This window comes from Cupressus sempervirens, chromosome 5 (genome assembly GCF_028749045.1).
Source record: "Cupressus sempervirens isolate cs-2001-9-10 chromosome 5, ASM2874904v1, whole genome shotgun sequence".
NCBI classification, from domain to species: Eukaryota; Viridiplantae; Streptophyta; class Pinopsida; order Cupressales; family Cupressaceae; genus Cupressus; species Cupressus sempervirens.
Window position 1 is genome coordinate 420,836,700 of NC_143122.1, and position 20,819 is coordinate 420,857,518.

At 35.5% G+C, this 20,819-nt stretch overlaps 1 protein-coding gene across 9 annotated transcripts in view; it reads right to left on the reverse strand.

Annotated features, from left to right (window-relative positions):
- Positions 1-20,819, reverse strand: part of LOC149556577 (putative LRR receptor-like serine/threonine-protein kinase At1g06840) — a 345,044-nt gene that overhangs the window by 299,180 nt on the left and 25,045 nt on the right. For all 9 annotated transcript variants that reach the window (XM_089830949.1, XM_089830951.1, XM_089830947.1 and 6 more), the window contains 2 exons: positions 3,693-3,764; positions 3,335-3,406 (listed from right to left, as the gene is read on the reverse strand). In XM_089830949.1, the coding sequence (XP_089687075.1) occupies positions 3,335-3,406; positions 3,693-3,764 (144 nt within the window). The remainder of the gene's footprint in view (positions 1-3,334; positions 3,407-3,692; positions 3,765-20,819) is intronic.

The following is a 20,819-nucleotide window of genomic DNA, read 5'->3' on the forward strand; positions in this document are numbered from 1 at the left end:
TAACTATATATTATAGTTTTGTCAAGATCGATGTATTTGATTGCACAGTTAAGATGTGACAAGTGATACCATACGAGCCTTTGCTAGTTCAATCTCTCCATAGTCATCGCTTCTCACTTCTCTTTATCTTTCCATGTTAATATATTTCTTCATTATTGCATCTTCCCATTGCTGTCTGATTTTGTGTCTTATTCTAAAAGCTCTCGATATTTATGGTTTTCCCGGTTGCCGTTTGAAACTCTCCCAAGAATGGTCACCAATCATGAATTTCTAAAATCTGATGGCATAATAAACATGTCTTTCATATCATGGCTCCAATAGTCACTGAGGTTTGATCACTGCACATTGACTGTACACAGGTTATGTCATTGATTCTAGTACTATACATTGATTCTTTTGTTTTCTTCTGAACGCTAATTAATAATCTTCCTACATAAATATCGTGGATGTTTTACAACTATTATTAGTCACCAGTACTGGTTTTCTGAGTAAGTGTCCTCTTATTATTAGTCAACTCCAATGCCCCCATATCTCTGCCTTGACAGTGATTGGTGATAACACTGTCTCTTTTCCTCTATTATTCTCATTTGCTGATTTGAGTCAACCAAATTCTCATGAGCTTGGAAGTGGCAAATGTTAGTACTTTATTGCTTCTTATCTATTTTGTCTTAAGCAGTTTAAGTTTAATGGTAACATTCATGCCTTGGTACCCATTTGAATATTTCCGCCACTTCTCCATAGTTATGTTCCAAAATGGTCAGCAGGAGTACATGTCTTAAATCCAACTTCCAAGCACAAAAAAACACTGCTAGAAGGCAGATTTAGACAAAACTAAATCTTAAAGACATTGGTCAATCTTCAAGCGATGTTTGAAGCTGTTAACAGAAATTTAATTGCTACTGGAGATGAATGTCCTGATGATCAACTTAATATTGCTCCCAAAAATGATATTATATGCAAAGAAATTTTATGCTTAATATATTCCGAAAGTACTTCCACATAAACCATGGATAGATGAATAAATCTTTAATTTTATGTGGCTCAATTCTATCAACTGCAATATAATAAGGTTATCAAGCCCATTGAAAATAGGCAGAGTTTGACTAAATGTCATTTACAATATATTTTTTGACACACGATGAAATATCCTTTCATGGCAAAAATATATGCAGCTCCAACACTATGGTGAAGTTATGAAGCCTTAAAAATAAAGTATTAAATACTGACTTCTGACTTTCTGTAATTCCTTCACTCCACCACTTCCCTCAAACAGTTACAATATATTTTTTGACACACGATGAAATATCCTATCATGGCAAAAATATATGCAGCTCCAACACTATGGTGAAGTTATGAAGCCTTAAAAATAAAGTATTAAATACTGACTTCTGACTTTCTGTAATTCCTTCACTCCACCACTTCCTTATGAAGCCTTAAAAATAAAGTATTAAATACTGACTGCTGATTTGAGTCAACCAAATTCTCATGAGCTTGGAAGTGGCAAATGTTAGTACTTTATTGCTTCTTATCTATTCTGTCTTAAGCAGTTTAAGTTTAATGGTAACATTCATGCCTTGGTACCCATTTGAATATTTCCGCCACTTCTCCATAGTTATGTTCCAAAATGGTCAGCAGGAGTACATGTCTTAAATCCAACTTCCAAGCACAAAAAAACACTGCTAGAAGGCAGATTTAGACAAAACTAAATCTTAAAGACATTGGTTAATCTTCAAGCGATGTTTGAAGCTGTTAACAGAAATTTAATTGCTACTGGAGATGAATGTTCTGATGATCAACTTAATATTGCTCCCAAAAATGATATTATATGCAAAGAAATTTTATGCTTAATATATTCCGAAAGTACTTCCACATAAACCATGGATAGATGAATAAATCTTTAATTTTATGTGGCTCAATTCTATCAACTGCAATATAATAAGGTTATCAAGCCCATTGAAAATAGGCAGAGTTTGACTAAATGTCATTTACAATATATTTTTTGACACACGATGAAATATCCTATCATGGCAAAAATATATGCAGCTCCAACACTATGGTGAAGTTATGAAGCCTTAAAAATAAAGTATTAAATACTGACTTCTGACTTTCTGTAATTCCTTCACTCCACCACTTCCCTCAAACAGTTGCTAACATTTGCAGTCCCTGCTCTGATACCATGTTAGATTTAGGATCTCTGCAAATGTAATAACACTGTTGTAATTCTATGTGTTTCAATTGCAGATTTCCAAGACATATAAATATATCTTCAAGAGGTATGTCTTGTGAAGAGACATGTCTCTATGGTTATATATATTAATTAATCATTAATTAAAACGTTATTAATTATAACATATCTATATTATATATAACTATATTACATATAATATATAGCATACAATATATATATATATATATATATATTAGAGTATGTATAATTAATGATTGCCAATAACCATAGAAGGATTAACTCTAGGATAGTTCAATCTGACAGAAGCTACAATTTAACAATTTTGATTAGTAATAAACTTCCAAACTGAGATGATAGACTTCTATTAATAGTACCAATCAGAGATCCCAAAACTATTGTGATTCGGGCAATTCTGTTGATTTGGCGATACAAGCAATGCAAGTGATTTTTTCTGACTTGGTAACTCGTCTCGGCAATTTTTTCTTAGAAATCACTTGAAATCGCCTAACTCAACGATTTGGTTAAAAATCACCAAAAAAATTACATATGTGATGGATTTATTGTTTATGTATGTTAGGCTTTACCTTCTATTTGATGATGCTATAGTGTGTTTAAGTTATATTCAATAAAGGGTGCATGAAATAAGTTTTAAATCATTAAAATCTCTAAATGTCCAGAGTTTTTTTACTTTGCTGATTCATGGTCAATTCATGAGTCAAGTCAGCCTTGCCGATTCTGACCTGAGTCTAAGTTTTGGTTCTTTGGAATCAAGCATATATTAGGTCTCATCTAATGCTAATAAAGTGAAGGTTCATTGAGAAAATTGGTGTTTATGTTTTATGCATTTAGTATTAGCATTTCTACATATTCTTTATTAGTGGGCATTGAAAACAAAACTAGAAATCAGAAATCGGACATGCGTGCAAAGTTTTTGACAAAATGTGAAATATCCAAAACTAAAAATAACGGGGCAATAAGAGTTATTACAATTTATCAATAACATTTGAATCAAGAGAGGGGAAAATAACTATATCTACACATAATTAGAGATCACACAACAACAACAAAATTTACCCAAAGTATATCTAATCACAAATCACTATAAAGCCATCTGAAATAAAATCTTCAGATAATAAGACAACTCACAAGAGTTTGAGAGTTTTTATATTTCCTATCGCATTTGGGATGGTGCCAGTAATCTTGTTCCACATGAAGTTCCTTTCAAAAAGAGGAAAACACAAAGATATGTAAGAATCATTATTTTTTTCTACATGTTCTATCTTATAAATCATACTAAATACAAGAATGTAACAATACAGATTACATATGCTATTTCATATTATGTAGAACTAATCAAGGAAAAGGGACTAAATTTATATGAACTACAGAAACATTTTTTGATAGAACTATGAAAAACTAATTTCTATCTCTTCATGAAAAGATCATAAACCCTATAAAAGAAGCTTGACAATCAAACTATGTACTCATTGAAACTTGAACTTACAAAATTGTAAGCTGTTGCAATTGTCCGATTTCTGGAGCTAAACTTCCAGTAAGATTCAGATTTAGCAATTCCCTGCATATGCAGAATTGAAATCAACTCCAAACTCTGAAGAAATTTAAAAAGCTAACAGTAATTAACAATGGCATCACTGATCAAGGGGACATAATGTTTCCATGAAATCTGTAGAATAAATTGATTTGTCTTTTAGAAATTTCCAAATACAGAAAAAAAAAATTAAAATAAAAGATATCCACCTTCATACACATCATGTGAATTACATTTTGTCGATAAAAGAAAACAAGCAATTGATTGCACCATCTTAAGTCAGCCCTTTTGTGAACAATTAGATGACAATGTTTTTATCCACTTGTATTCTATCTCACACTAACAAAAATGGTGGCTGTGAAAGATGAAATGCATAAACAAGTTTCTAAAGAGATCATTTTTTAGGAGCATGGGATAATATTGAGAGTGGGGTACGGAGGTGAGAGTGAATAAGTATATCAAGAAAATTCTACTTTCCAAAAATTGAATAGATGCAATAGCAATACTTCAAAAGGCTTAATCAACCACACATGCAAGATCTAACAAGTAACTGTTAGAGTAAATAATTAATTATTTATTATTTATTCTATTTACTTAAGCTTACTTAGGTTAATGCATTTATTTAATATTTAGTAGTTATTAGTTGTAGTGATGAGTTGCTGACAACACGGGAGTTTGTTCCCTTTTAGCATGTTCCACCTTTTTGTGGAAGAGTGCTTAGTTGTCAACCTTATCTTCTACCTCCTTCCAACTTGTTCTACAAGCTTCCTTGAGGCCTTTATAAGCGGTCTCTCTCTCATTATAAATTCATTCATTCACATAGCAATTTCATTTTTCCTATTGTGAAATATTTTCTCTTGCTTTGTTTCCTTCAAGCTCTTGCTCCTTAGGTTTCTCTTCGGCAAGCTATTTGCACTGCAGGTGATCTTGGCAACTGCGGAGTTGGATTTCATCAACTCCTACATGGTATCAGAGCCTCCCTGCTGCTTCTTGTTTGAAGGATTTTTTTGAAGCCACGATTCGGAGACACAAACCCTAGTTTGTTTGTGATTTTTTCTTCAATCAGGAGGATGAGCATTTTTTTCAGTATTTGGAGAAAAAGGAGAAAGAGGATTTGGCATAACAGATCTGATATTTTTTGGGCGTTTCCCTTTATTTTTTGGAGGTGCGACAGCGGTGATTCAAAAAAAAATAACTACAGAGGTGATTTTCAAACAACGATATCTCCCTCATACGGACTCGTTTTTTCGAGCAATTTTTTTGTTTTGGGGTAGAATTTCATGATCTACACATTGGTGCAGGTGGTTTGACATCTTTGTTCCTGAATTTTTTTGCAACTTGCAAATTTCAATTTTTGCCACTTTAAATGCTTTGTATGGGCTCATCTAGACACATAATCAGGTTCCATTTTTTTTGAAAGTGCATTTTTTTTGTTTACTTTCCAGATCTGCAATTAGATTATAGGTTTTGTGGACAGAAATATTACTTTCAAAAATAGGCCCTAAATTGGCTATTGTAATCGAATTAAGTAAAGAGTGCCCAATTTATTCATTGTGGGGAGGGAGCATTTTCTTTTCTGTAATTTACTTCAGAATAAGACCCTTCTAGTTTTGTCTTCTTCTTTCTCTCAATGGCGGATCCATCTGTAACCTGTCTCACACCACATAACTATCACACCTGGAAGGCACAAATGACTAGGCTGCTCATGTCAAGGGGCTTATGATCATGTCTGGATGAGAATCAACCTATTCTTACATGCCCTTTTGAGGTTCTTCAGCACAAGAACAAAATGGATGAGGCCATGGGATTGATTGCATTGAACATTTCAGACAATCTGCTATTTCACTTGGATGGTTTGACCACTCTTCAAGCTTATTGGCTCAAATTTCAGACTTTGTTTGGCACAGTGAATGAGTTCCGGGCACTTCAGATAGATGCAGAGTTGACTTATTTGACACCTGATAGCTTTCCCACCATTGAGGACTTTTTGATGAAATTCAAATCTTTGTGTACACTTTTGCAGGGATGTGGGAAAACCAAGACAAATGATGAGTGTATCTTTTTGATACTCTCAAAATTAAGGGGACAATATCAGATCTTCTCTTCTACTTTCTACTCCACTATGGATGCCTTGGGTGATAGACACAGGATGCCTTCATTTGAGATATTTTGTGATCGGTTAACTCATGAACAGTCCAAAATCAATCAGATGGATTCACTTTCAGGTTCACAATCACAGGCATTGCTTGTCAAGGATACACAAGAGCAGAAGTCAAAGCAGATATCAGATTCCCCTTCTACTAGTTCATCATCTTCTTCTAAGAAGGAGAAAAAGAAGACTCAGACTCCTACCTATTCCTATTGTTAGAAAGGATCTCATGATGAGGCACATTGTTTTCAGAAGAGATTTGATGGCTATGAGAAACAAATTGCAAATTTGCAAGCTCTTCTTCAGAAGAGCACTATTTCTTCTCCATCCTCTTCTACCCCACAGGGTTCTACCTTTCAGTCTTCTTCCACATCTTCACCATCTACATCAGATCTTGGAAAGGGTCATGCATTATAGGCTACCATTACATCTCCTTCACAGGTTCCTTGGATACTAGATTCAGGTGCTTCTCACCATATGACATCTTCTCAAGGTGTCTTCTCTACTCTTGAGGCTTCTCCTATTCCTCATATTCTCATGGGGAATAACACTACACTACCAGTCTGTGGGAAAGGTTTAGTTCGCATTCAGGATGGCACCTTCAATGATGTGTTGTATGTTCCATCTCTGTTTGCAAACCTTCTCTCAATTTCTCAGATTACACGTAGTGGATCAGGGAAGACAGTTGAGTTCACTGCTGATTCAGTCTTCATTCGAGATCGTGTAACAGGAGGTCTTATTGCTACAGGGACCATTGATCCTTCCACTCATCTCTACACCTTCTCGCACTTTGGTCCACCATCTCCATTGTTGGAGCACACTACTTCTCTTCCACATGATTCTTCTTCTTCTGCTCTGCTTGATCCTCCAGCTCCATTCATCGAGCCTCCAGGTGCACCTATTGCAAATACTACAGTGGACATTCATGACAGTGTCATCACACCTGCCTTGGGATTCTCTTTCCGGTTCCTCATACATTCTCCTCTCGACATCAGCTAGGCTTTCCAATTTTCCCCCTCATTCAGGGGTTCTCTTGTTATGTGCCCTTGTTCCTTTCGCATTGGAGTTGCATTGGTTCGATCCCTCCTTCAGGGGCTCCTTTATTCTAGGGAGGCTTTAGTATCTCTCATGGGGGGGCTGATTGTACTTATGGTTTTGAGAGAGTCTCTTGAAATATTTTTGGCAGAAGTTGTCCTTGGGGGGTCTTGTTGAGGCCTTCCTTCCTTCACTTTTTACCTCTTTTTGGGGGAGGGTTTTTCCCACGTGGTTTTCTTTCTTTCCCCATTTTCAGAGGTTGCATCTCTTTGCATTGTACATGGGTACCTAACATGGCCTCGTTGCCGGGACCCATTTTGCATTTTCATCTTAGTTTTGGGAGCTTAAGGCATTCCCCTAAGTTGCACTTAAGGGAGGGTGTTAGAGTAAATAATTAATCATTAATTGTTTATTCTATTTACTTAAGCTTACTTAGGTTAATGCATTTATTTAATATTTAGTAGTTATTAGTTGTAGTGATGAGTTGTTGACAACACGGGAGTTTGTTCCCTTCTAGCATCTTCCACCTTTTTGTGGAAGAGTGCTTAGTTGTCAACCTTATCTTCTACCTCCTTCCAACTTGTTCTACAAGCTTCTTTGAGGCCTTTATAAGCAGTCTCTCTCTCATTGTAAATTCATCCATTCACATAGCAATTTCATTTTTCCTATTGTAAAATATTTTCTCTTGCTTTGTTTCCTTCAAGCTCTTGCTCCTTAGGTTTCTCTTCGGCAAGCTATTTGCACTGCAGGTGATCTTGGCGACTGCGGAGTTGGATTTCATCAACTCCTACAATAACAACACAAAAGAACACATGATTTACGTGAAAACCCTTGCGGGAGAAGACCACAGGAAAATATTGCTTCTATATTGACATTCCTTACAATTGTTGTAGGCACCAACCCAAATGAGATGCTAATCCCCTTTAAAAGATTTTTAGGCATCAACCAATAGGAGATACCAATCCTCACAACTAAGCACCAACTCAGCAATACCAAACAAAAAGCAAATGCAATTGGTTGCATCACATTTGGACAATATTCGCACCTTGGGCTGAAACCTAATAGAAGAAATTTGACAAAATTAGAAGTTTAGGCAATATCAAAGTGCATACCAATATTCAAAGATATGGGGACATGCTTTCTAATACGGCATTATGCATTATAGAATATTAATCATAGTGTAAATTAAAATATCGCTGACTTCTTAACGATAAATATAGTTATCGCAAGAACTTATCTGCGACAACAACTTGTATATCACAGATTTTGTGAAAATATTGCCAATTACTTGGTAATTTAACACAATAAGGAAAAACCTTATCAGTCACAATCTTCATATAGGGACTAGCAGCCCAAAACAGATCAAAACATAATTTTTTGATTGCAAAAACAAGTTTGGAGAGGAGAGAGAGGATTTGGAGGAGAAAGATCATGATTCGCAGCATTGTAAAGTGATTTGTTGTGGATTTGAAGCAGATTTGAAGCAGATTTGAAGAGATTTTTCAAGCAAATTTGAATTCACAAGTAAGCTTTCAAAGTTGTTTTTTTTAAATCATTTTGTATTGTCTTAGTTGCATCTAAGTTTATACAAACTTTATAATAGCATTTCCAATGTACTCTTACTCATTTTAGTGCGAAATGAATAAGAGCTAACACCATTTTTAGCAATTCTCACAACTTTTTTCATAGTTTTCTCAATAATTTCATATTTTCTTAAAAAATTCATAACCTAACACTTTTTTTTTCTTTCAAGAAATTGTTAGATAATGACAACAACCGTGCAGAATGAATCTACATAATTGTCTTTATCATCAAAAAAGGGTGTTTCTTGAATAGATGGACATGGAGTGTTTTTCAGCCGCAAAGGAGAAATGATCATAATCTCTCTTTCTTCCTCTTTATCTTCGTCATCAGACTTTTCTTCAAAATCCTCCTAAAAATCAATTCAAGAATCTTCTCAAGTGCCTGTGCAGTCTCAAGAATCTGAGCAAATATCTCAAGGATATTACTACTCAATATCATGAAGATCATCAAACAATTTTTGGTGACTCTACTAGGGACACAAAAGCACTCAGAAGCCTCTTGCTTTCGATTAAAGTTCCAAGTCCTTGTTCTAATTGGCTTTTGGTAATTAACAGGTTATTACACTAGCAAGCTTTGAGTACGTGTATTCAAGGAGAAAGAAGGCTGAAAGTTGATCAAGTTTTGTTGGATCATTTTGGGCTCTACATGATCTTTTTGATTTACTCACTAAGATCCCTTCTCTTTCCCAAACTACGAGCTACCCACCTTCCAAAAAGAAGACAGATGGACCCAGTGAAGATTCCCAGTTTTTCCTTAAAACCCTTTGTTCTTATTGCACAACTAATTTCTGCTACTCATATCTCTCATATTCATATTCCTAATATGACTATTGCTTCATGGGGAGCATCTTTTGGCCAACTAAATATTGCAAAATTGTTGCATGCTATAATGAAATAACTTGCACAATAGAAGAAATAATATGAAATATTATATAAATACTTGATAATAACTGAGAGTTATAGGCCACTTCGAGGGGGCAACCTCCAAATATCTCCAATGAGAACACACTTCACAATATGATGTTGAAATAAGACTCACAACCTCCTATATATACCTAATTATGCTTAAGTTGAATAGACACAACCCTACATAACACCTAGGCCGAACTACATACCTAAAAAATAATATAATAATGATAACATGACTTACTTAAGGATTAAGATAGCCACAAGTTGACTATTCATAACCCTATTCATAACCCTATATGCCCCCTCTCTTGACAAAAGCACTGTCCTCAATGCTAACCAAGTGTGGATTCTTTTGAATGAACTCCTCATCCTCCCATGGGGCCTCTTCAACTTGTAAGTTCTTCCATTGGATGAGATACTGAGTTAGGGTTCTATTCCTTAGGTTCTTTGTGCATGTTTGAAGAATGCACTCTGGTTCCAAAATTATTCTTACTTCTTCATCAAGTTCTGGTAGTACTGTTTGAGTAGGAATATTCTGCCCAATTACCTTCTTCAAATAAGAAACATGAAAAATTGGATGTATCTTTATTGTTGGTGGCAACTCAAGCTTGTAGGCAACACTACCAATCTTTTGCATGATTTGGTATGGTCCATAATATCTTGGAGACAACTTATTATTCTTTTTTTGTTGCTTCATTGAGATTTGTCTATAAGGCTGCAATATCAAGAAGACCCAGTCCCCAACTTCAAAATTTCTTTCACTACAATGTTGGTTTATTTGTTGTTTCATTTGATTTTGTGCCATAGCTAAATTCTCCTTGAGTCTTGAAAGCACTTGTTGTTGATGAAGCAAGTGGTCCTCTACTACCTGAACTCTTGGTGACACCTTTAATGATGATGTGATGGAAGGAGGATGATATCCATAAAGTGCCAAAAATGGAGACATTTTTGATGAGCTATGAAAAGAAGTATTGTACCACCATTTTACAAGAGGTAGCCAATCTACCCATTGAGATTGTTTTTTCTGAAGTGAAATGAAGTAGATATCCTTCCAATCCCATCTGATTGAGGATGGTATGAAGAACTATAAGCCAATTGAGTACCCAAACATAAGAATAAATCTTTCCAAAAGTAAGTAAAGATAGGATCATGATCACTAACAATAACCTTAGGTGTACCATGTAGATTTTGGATATTCTCCAAGTAAACTTTTGCCACTATACTTGCTGTAAAAGGATGTGATAATGCAATGAAATATGCATATTTAGTGAGGCAATCAACTACTACCATGATGACATTATGATCTTTAGATTTCGGAAGCCCTGTGATGAAGTCCATGGATACCTCTTCCCAACGTTGGCTAAGAATAGATAAAGGCTGCAAGAGACCTGGTGTCTTAATTGTTTCCCCCTTATTTCTTTGACAAATCAAACAATAGCCACAAATTTTTGAACATCACCTTTTAGCTCTTACCAAAAAAAATTCTTGCTTGACCCGATGATGTCTTTAAAAATCCTGAGTAAACACCAATTGGGGACTCATGTAGTTCTTTAAGAATCTTGTGTTTAAGAGTGGAATTCTTGCAAAGATACAAGCGCTCTTTATACCAAAGAATATCCCCCTTTAAAAAAAGCTTATCTGAACTACTAGAGTCAAATTTTATTTGTTGGATGAGATTACTTGTTGCAACATCATTTTACCACTCTTCTTTGGCTTCTACCACCCAATTTTCTTGTAATATTGAAAGGGCACACAATAAGGCTTCATCTTTTTCATCCTTCTTAGAAAGTGCATCGACCACAATATTTTCCTTCCCTTTCTTGTATACAATTTTAAAGTCATATCCCAACATCTTAGTGACCCATTTTTTTTGCTCTTTTGACGATAGTCTTTGTTCCAAAAAATATTTTAGGCTATCATGATCTGTCTTAACCTTGAAGTGTCGACCCATTAAATAAGGCCTCCATTTTTTAATTGCATGAAGGATTGCTAGCATTTCCTTCTCGTAAATATGTTTGAGTTGATTTTTACCTTTTAATTGACGACTCTCAAAAGCAATTGGTCAACCTTCTTGCATGAGAACTACTCCTATCCCTTTTCCAAAAGCATCACATTCCACAATGAATGCCTTGGTGAAGTCTAGAGTGGCAAGCATTGGAGTTGTACACATAGCCTTCTTCAATTCCTCAAATGATACATTAGCAAATTCATTCCAATGAAAAGAATCCTTCTTCAATAGAGTGGTAAGGGGTGTTGCTATACGACCATAATTCTTCACAAATCTTCTATAGTATCCTGTCAATCAAAAGAAACCCCTCAGCTTCTTAATAGTTTTTAGAATAGGCCATTCCATGATAGCCTTAATTTCGTTAGGGTCCACCTTTACTCCTTCATGTGAAACTATGTGTCCCAAATACTCCACCTCCTCAAGACCAAAAGCACACTTGGATGGCTTAGCATAGAGTTGATGATCTTCGAGTAATTGTAATGCTTGATCTACATGCTGCAAATGCTCTTCCCAAGTCTTGCTATAAATTAATATATCATCAAAAAACACTAACACAAACTTTCTCAAGAACTTCTTAAAAATGGATTTCATCAAACTTTGGAATGTAGATGGTGCATTGGTAAGACCGAATGGCATAACCAAAAATTCATAATGACCCTCATGAGTTTGAAATGTCGTCTTACAAATATCTTCCCCCTTAATCTGAATTTGGTGATAACCCGATCTAAGATCTAACTTGGTAAAATACATAGCTCCATTTAATTCATCTAGAAGATCATCGATGACTGGAATAGGAAACTTATCTTTAATGGTGTACTTGTTGAGTACTCTATAATCTGGAAATATGCACCAAGTTTCATCCTTCTTACGGACCATCACAACATGTGAGTAAGCACTTTGGTTATGTCTAATAATTCCTGCCTCTAGCATTTCCTCAACAATTTTTCTCACTTTTTTGTATTTGTGGGTATCTACAAGGCCTAATGTTTGGTGGTTGGCTCCCTGGAACTAGTTGTATGGCATGGTCATGATCCCTCTTAGGAGGAAGTCCTTTAGGCATATCTCCAAAAATCACTGAGTGACGATCAATTATTGCTTATAAATCTGGATGAGCAAGAGCATTAGATTGAGAGACTTCTAATGAACATAGCTGGGCCACAAATCCATCCACACCTTTCTTAAGAATCTTTTGCATTTGATGAGAGCTTACTATCTGTGGGGATTTTGCCTTCAATCCCCTTAACTCTACTACCTTTCCTTTTGATTGAAATCGCATGAATAGTTATTGGAAGTTCATCTCAATCGTTCCTAATGTAGTAAACCATTGTACTCCCAATACAATATCCGGTACACCCATGGATATCGCATACATTGGGGTATCAAGTTGATAATCTCCCATGGATAATTTGATGCTATTACACTTCCCTGAACAACTAACTATGCCACCATTTGCAATCAAAACCTCAAACTTTGGAGCTGGATATATAAAACAATTTAGAAGAGTTGCCAACTTTTTGTTGATGAAATTATGAGTACTACCTGAGTCAATCAACACTGTTACTTTCTGCTTCTTTAAGAAACCCACTACCTTGAGACTTTGTGGTGCACTGAAACCTGAAAGTGCATGACAAGAAATGATTGGTTGAGAATCATGTGATTCCTCGCCTGACTCCCTATCCTCCTCTAATATGGGCTCATCCTCTTCTTCCTCACCTAGACCTTCAATATAGAACAATTTCTTTTCATTACACTTATGTCCTCGACTATATTTTCTATCACAATTGAAACACAACCCTTGTTCTCTTTTCTCCTCAATTTTTTGTTAAGTCAACCTAGTAGGTTGAGGAAGAGAAGGTGTTGAATATCCTTTTTCTCTTGTCACATTAGCCCTTTGCTTTCTAAGAATCAAGAAATTCTCCTCTACCCTGCGTGCCAATATAAAAGACTCATTTACTAAGCTGGGACAAAACATGTGTATCTCATGTTGAATGTAATCCTTGAGACCACCCAAGAATAAATCATTCAAGTTCTCCTCTATAATTGTATCCACTCTTACGGATAGATTTTGGAATTTTGGAATATAATCCTTAAGCGATCTTGTTTGTTGAAGGTTAGCAAGTTGGCTAAAGAAGTTTTCTGTCACACTATTGCTATATTGTGCTTGGAGTTCTTCTGTAAAAATTGACTATGATACAGTGAGACCCTATTTCCTCCTATGAGCACAAAGCCAACGATACCAAATGAATTGATCTGGTTCTAGATATAAGGAAGTCATTGTGACCTTTTGTCCATATATCCATGTTAGAGGATCCTTGCCATCAAACTTGAACATATCCACCTTTGGAAAAAAAATTCTAGATCTCGTAGGATTTTTAAAATTTGTATCATTATTAGTCGACTTGAAGGTTTCATCTTGATTGCTTGAGAGCTCCTTCCTTGTTTCATTCATAAAGGTGCTTAACATGCTTCATATATATATCTCTTCGTAAGTAAGTCACACATATCCCTCTTAACCTCTTCCTTGAACTTACTAAGTTCCTCATTGGGATTACTATCCCCTATTGCTTCCCAATTTTGATCAGAGGATTTCCCCGGTGTGGTAGCATTCTTTTTGCCTCTTGTTGAAGGCCCCATCATGATGGAAACCAATATTTTTGAAATAAATCACACAAATGAAATGTAAATTCTCTGATTTATTTATTTACTTTTTACTGTAACTTCCTAGGGCCAAGATACCCTTACTCAGAAAAAATCCCAAAAAATTAGCAACTTTGCTGCCTTGAGAGAGAATTTTCCTAATTTTGCAATATCTTGCTTTTTTTTTCAATTTCTCCAAGCTTTGAAATGTAGGCTCCTCTACTATGTATTCAAAAACCCAATACAAGTTATACTCAAATTCAACATGATGTGAGAGATATGAAGATCTCAATAAATTGTGTAGAAATAGTAATTCTGCAATAATTTTCTCAAATTTGCTCCAATTCCTCTAAATTTTGGACTATAGCTTCTTTAATATGGTCTTCAAAAACCCTTTAAAAATCTTTAAAAAATTCGCTAAAATCTGAAAGTTCTGCTCTTCCCAAAATCGCCCCAATGTTGAGAAAAAAGCTTGCCTCTATGGTGCCAAGATTATGCTCTAATACAACTTGTAATGAAATAACTTGCACAATAGAAGAAATAATATGAAATATTATATAAATACTTGATAATAACTGAGAGTAATAGGCCACTTTGTGGGGGCAACCTCCAAAGTTCTCCAACCTCCAAATTTCTCCAATGAGAACAGACTTCACAATATGATGTTGAAATAAGACTCACAACCTCCTATATATACCTAATTATGCTTAGGCTGAATAGACACAACCCTACATAACACCTAGGCCGACCTACCTACCTAAATAATAATATAATAATGATAACATGACTTACTTAAGGATTAAGATAGCCACAAGTTGACTATTCATAACCCTATATACACCAATATTAAGGGCATAGCACATGCACTACCTCAATGATCTGTAAACTAGGATTTACAAATTTTATGACTTTAATCCAAATACAGGTTTAATCCCTAATCCAAGCAATAATTGCATGGTTTTGTATTCTTAACCATTGAAATTACAAGATTATTTATGCTTAAACACTTAATTTAACGTGTTTAATCACATAAAATAATAAATAAATTTAAAAAAATGAGAGAATAAGAAAAAGATAGTAAAGAGACTCAAACACTTTGATAACGGAGTTCACCCTGTTAGGACTACATCTCCGGGCCCGATTCTAAATTTGAGGACTGCTTTATTAAATTTGCCAAGCGAAATTGCTTTGTTACAAATTCCAAGCTTCGAGCATTCACAGTCTCTCCTATGCACTTGAAGGCAATACACAATACCTTCATGCTTACAAATTCTCTCACAAAGAAAAATTATTCCTTCCTTTACAACAATTTTCTCTCTCCAAAATTCTTCAAGACTATTTTTTTCCCTAAGGACTAATTGTCTTCAAAGGACAATAACACCCCTTTTATACTAATTTATTTCCTTATTTGATTTAAAACCAAATAACAAAATTATAACCATCTCCCCATCTTAAAATAACAAAATAATCCCAAATCTCTTAAATGTAAACGTCCCCTATAAAATACCTGGCTTATATTAAACCATTAATATTTAAAATCTTCAAACTATATTCTCTTTATATTTGCTGCTAATATAATTTCAAGCCCAAATACCAATATTTTAAATCTTCTTAACCATAGGGATACATATCCACTTTGTTTCCCAATAAATCCTGAAATTTGTGGGCGGATTTATGCATGAGCAAAATTTTAGGGTGGCTGTTCTAATTCCACTGTTCTCCTTATTAACTTTAAGCAGCATTTAAACATTAAATATAATAAATGCCACATACAAATTCAAGTGTAGGCTATTTTGCAATGGCAACGGGTGATGTTTTGGAGGATGTGTATCATGGGTTCGAATCTTATCAACCCAACCATGTCTTTTTTTCAAACTTTGACAATCTTATCACCAATTTGACTACCACATGTCATATCAAGCTGATTGAAATGATAATGTCATGCTGATGTCATCATTACTTAACTTTTACCTTCAACTTCAAATAAGCCTAACTTCCACATTCAATCTTTGTTTTCGACGAAACGAACACCATTGGAAAGCTCTCGCCGAGATCTTCAATTTAAAATTCGTTGTTGACCACTTTTGAGATTATTATTTTTTTCATCTTTTATATGGCCTCTTTACCTGGTTTGACCAAAGTTCGATTGAGCATAACTTCTGCATCCGAGCTCATTTTCACCCATTCAAGTTGCATCAGGTTCCATTCATCTTTGCATGCTACTGAATTTGAGAGATTATGAGGCTATAAATGTTTAGGCCTTTCTAGATCCACCTGGATCACCCAAGGTACACGTAAGAATTTTCCCAAATTCTATGGGGACGGAAAACAACACCCAGAAAAACACATTAAGGAATTCTACATTGTTGTAGGACTTCTTGGTGTGGAACATGAAGACATATCTGTAAGGCTCTTTATTGAGAACTTACAAGGCATAGCAACTGATTGGTTCTATGACTTGGAACCCAATTCCATCACAAAATTGACCTCTTTGCAAGTCAAGTTCCTTGATAGATTCAAGCCGACAAAAGACAAGCATGTTCTCGTAGCACAACTCACACAAATGAAGAACATGATGGAATGTGGGAATTTAGAGCCAAATTCAATAAACTGGCCAGCCGGATTCCCACTACTTCTCAACCTATTGTTACGAATTTGAAGTGTTTTTTCATTAACACTCAGCTTCTAGAAGTTAGTTTCTTGCTAAGAAGGGCTGCCCCTGCAACTTTGACTCTTGCACAAACTCTAGCAACAAAGATTGAAGATGGCCTAATACTTGCGGGAAAATCCACAGGGATTATAACCAATTCAAGAAAAATTCCTATTCGGAATCTTCTTCATCAGGTTCAACTAATACATTGGTTCAGAAATTGGCAAATGAACTTTCTCTCAAAAAGCAAATATCTCAAGTGTCATTTGTTGCTCCATACAAGGATATACCAAGGCAGTCATATCCTAATGCTGCAAATAATTATGCAGCTAAGAATCAGAACAAGCTTCCTCCTCCACCAAAGAGGCTTGCACTTGAAGTACCACCAAGTAACTCAGCCACTGCTTACTATGAAGTTGATCCTACTGGTGATAATCAAGAAGAATATCCTTATGAGAATATTACTACTCAATATCACGAAGATCATCAAGTAGTTGGTGACTCTACCATCGAGTACATCCAATACAATGATGAGGATCATGAGACTGATTTTGCACAAGCTTATGCAGTCATGACGCGTTCACAAACAAAGTTGGCTCAATAGCAAAAAGAGGCTGAAAAGAAGTTGGATGCTACTCAAATGCCTACCACCATTGCAAAGAGGGGAACAACTCTGCCAAGTTTTTCTAATGACTCAACTAAAAACCAAGTGATGATCATCCTACTACATCTAGTATTTCAAAGCCCAGTATGCCTAATGACAATGCTAAGCCCCAGGTTGAAAGTTTAAATTCTTCTCTAGCCGATTCTTTTCAATCTTTTGATATTATAGATGATGCTAAGAAGAAAAAAATCCAGATGTCTAAGGTAGAATACCTACAAGCATATCCAAAATAGTTGGATAGGCTCACCAAATTTGTCAACGTATCCCAGCCTACTCAACCTCATTTGGCTACCTCTAAATCTAAAAGTATGCCCAATAACCTAGTTACTCTTCCATCCTTAGTTCCAAGAAAGATTGAACCTTTCTACCTTCCCTGCTGATTAATGGTTTTAAGCTAAGCAACTGCTTCACAGTTTTTAGTGTTTCTGACAATGTTATGTTAGCTAAGGTTGCAGATGCTTTAGGGTTAACCTTAACCAAGTCCTTTGGCGATTGCTATTCCATGGAGAATAAGCAATACCCCAGAAAGAACAAATCAAAGACACTCAATTTGTCTTTGCGTCCTTCCCGAACAAAAGGATCAAGATGACCGTCTTGGTTGCAGATGTGTTTGCTTCTTACAACATGTTACTTGGTCATAATTTCTATAAAGATGTAGGTGGAGAACGCAAAATGGACATGAATAAAGCTACAATATCTATTAAAGGTGTTATGCAAAAGTTGCATCCCGAGAGAGAAAAGCAAAGTATGTAGTGGTCAAATCCAATGATCCACATGCTTAGATTCTTTTTGAATCAGCTGGAATGGGTAATTAATACCTACATGCTAATAAAGTATCAAATTTTGCAAAGGATTGGACAGGCTCTGAAAGTTCCTCATTGCTTTCAGACACTGAAAGATTTGCTAATGTTGTTGAAGATCTAGAAGAGGCTATAATTCCAAATCAATCGCCACTCTCGATTGAAGGAAAAATTGTTCCTAAAGATGATCCTATGGATCTTCTTAAAGAAGAAGAAAATGTTCCTGAAGGAGATTCTACTGATTCTCTTGAAGGAAAGATTATTCTCATAGATTGTGAAGCAAGTTCGAGCAGTTCTAATGATGTTTGGATCATGGAGTTCAATGAAAGTTGTGCTTCTATGGGATATGGTGCGAGAGTTGTGTCAGTTTCACCAAAAGGGAGTTTTTCCCTTATTCTTACAAGTTACAATTCCCTAATACCAACAACATGGCTGAATATGAGGATTTTGGGTTTGAATATGGCGCAGATCAAAGGAATCTAGAATCTACATGTCAAAGGAGATGTTGAATTAGTAGTATGTCAAGTCAAAGTCCAATATCAAGCTGGAAATGACTGGCTTAGACATTACCGTGATTTAATCTAGGATTTCATCAAGACATTTGATGCTTTCAATATCTCACTAATTCCTCAAGAGCTTAATGATAGGGCTGATTCACTTGTTGTTACGGCTACTTTGCTCATTCCTCACCAAGATTTTGAAGATGGCATATATGAGATACAGTTGGTTTATCGACCAAGTATCCGTGATAATTGTGAGCACTAGCAAGTATGCAATGATGATACTCAAATTATCAATTTCCTTGAATCTAAGGAAGGTTTTGATGATATGTACTTTGAAGGAAGCGAAAATGCTCCCAATGAAGTTGTTTCTAATAAAGATCCCAACACTGGTCAGAAGGTTACTCAATTGAAAGGAAACAAGATCCCCAAGGGTTTGATTTTTTTTGGAGAAGTTGTTTGACAAGCATGATAGGTATGTCAAGGAGCAACAAAAGATGAGGACAAGTTCTTCCCAACAATATAAGAAATACAACATTGGAACTAAGGATGATCCAAAGCTGGTTAACATTGGTAACTAGTGTACAGACGAAGAAAAGAAAAATTTCATCACTTTGCTTCGTGAATACAAGGATGTTTTGGCTTACTCTTACGAAGATCTGAAGTCTTTTCATCCTAAGTTCAGCATGACATTCCCCTTAAATTTAGCATACTTCCTTTCTGTCAGAAGCAGAGGCAATACAATCCCAAGATTTCAAGTACCATTCTAGCCGAAATTCAAAATATGCTAGAAGCAAGTATTATCTTTCTTATTCATCATTCATCATGGGTAGCTAACATAGTTCCTGTCAGAAAGAAGAATGGTGAAATTCGCATGTGTGGATTTTCGCAATCTTAATCAACTCTCTAAAATAATATTATCCACTATCGGTCATGGACCAAGTGTTACAAGTTGTCAGTGTTACAAGTTGTTACTAGTTCATAGATGTTATCTATGCAAGATGGTTTCTCGAGATACAATCAAATTGAAGTTCGTGAGGATGATCAATATAAGACAACATTCACTACCCCATGGGGAACATGTGCATATCAGCAGATGCCTTTCAGTCTCATCAATGCCAGAGCAACTTTTCAGCAAGCAATGGACCTTGCTTTTGATGGTCTCATCAATGAAAGCATTGTTGCATACTTGGATGATTTGACTATTTTCTCCAAAGCACATCAAGATCATTTCTTTCATCTCCAACAAGTCTTGGAGAGATACAAACAGCATGGTGTATCATTAAATACCAAGAAATTAATTTTTGGTCTAATGGAAGGCAAGTTATTGGGACAAATTGTGTCCAAAAAAGGTATTAAAATTGATCTAAAAAGGGTGCAAGCAATTCAAAGCTTAACTTTACCATCAAACAAGACAAGTATTCATTCTTTCTTCGAAAAGGTGAATTACTTGAGAAGGTTTGTACTAGACTTTGCTGAAAAGACTCGCCACATTGTTAATATGATGAAAGGGAAAGATGCTTTTCACTGGAATCATGAAGGGAGGAATGCATTCACAGAAACCAAAAATGCAATAGCATACACACTCGTGCTAGTATTTCCTAATTACATGAAAAGATTTGTCATGTATAGTTATGCTTATGAGCATATTTTGTCTGCTATCATGATGCAGAAAAACGATGAAGGCATTGAATCACCTATTTTCATACATGAGTTTCCCTTCAAAGGCTCATGTATTGAAATACAGATAGATGGTGAAGCATGCTTATGTTGTTGTCAAAGCAGTGAAGCATTTCAAATTCTACTTATTGAACTCTCATATCATAGCTCTAGCTCTAGATACTACTATCAAGACCATCTTGACACAACAAGAGTTTGGTACGAAAAAAGGAAACCGGATTGCCAAGATCCAGGAATATGATATGGAGATACGACCGACCAAGCTAGTTCACGGAAAAGGACTCTATTAGCTTATGGCTGAAAATGAACTTTTGCAAGTGGAAGATGAGACTTCCTCTTCTCTTCCTACTATTTTGTTTGTCAACACTACAGATGACTACTACTCTAATATGGCATACTATTTAAGTCATGGAAAATGTCCCTCACGTTTGACATACAAGGAACAAAGGACTCTCAAGTGGAAAGCT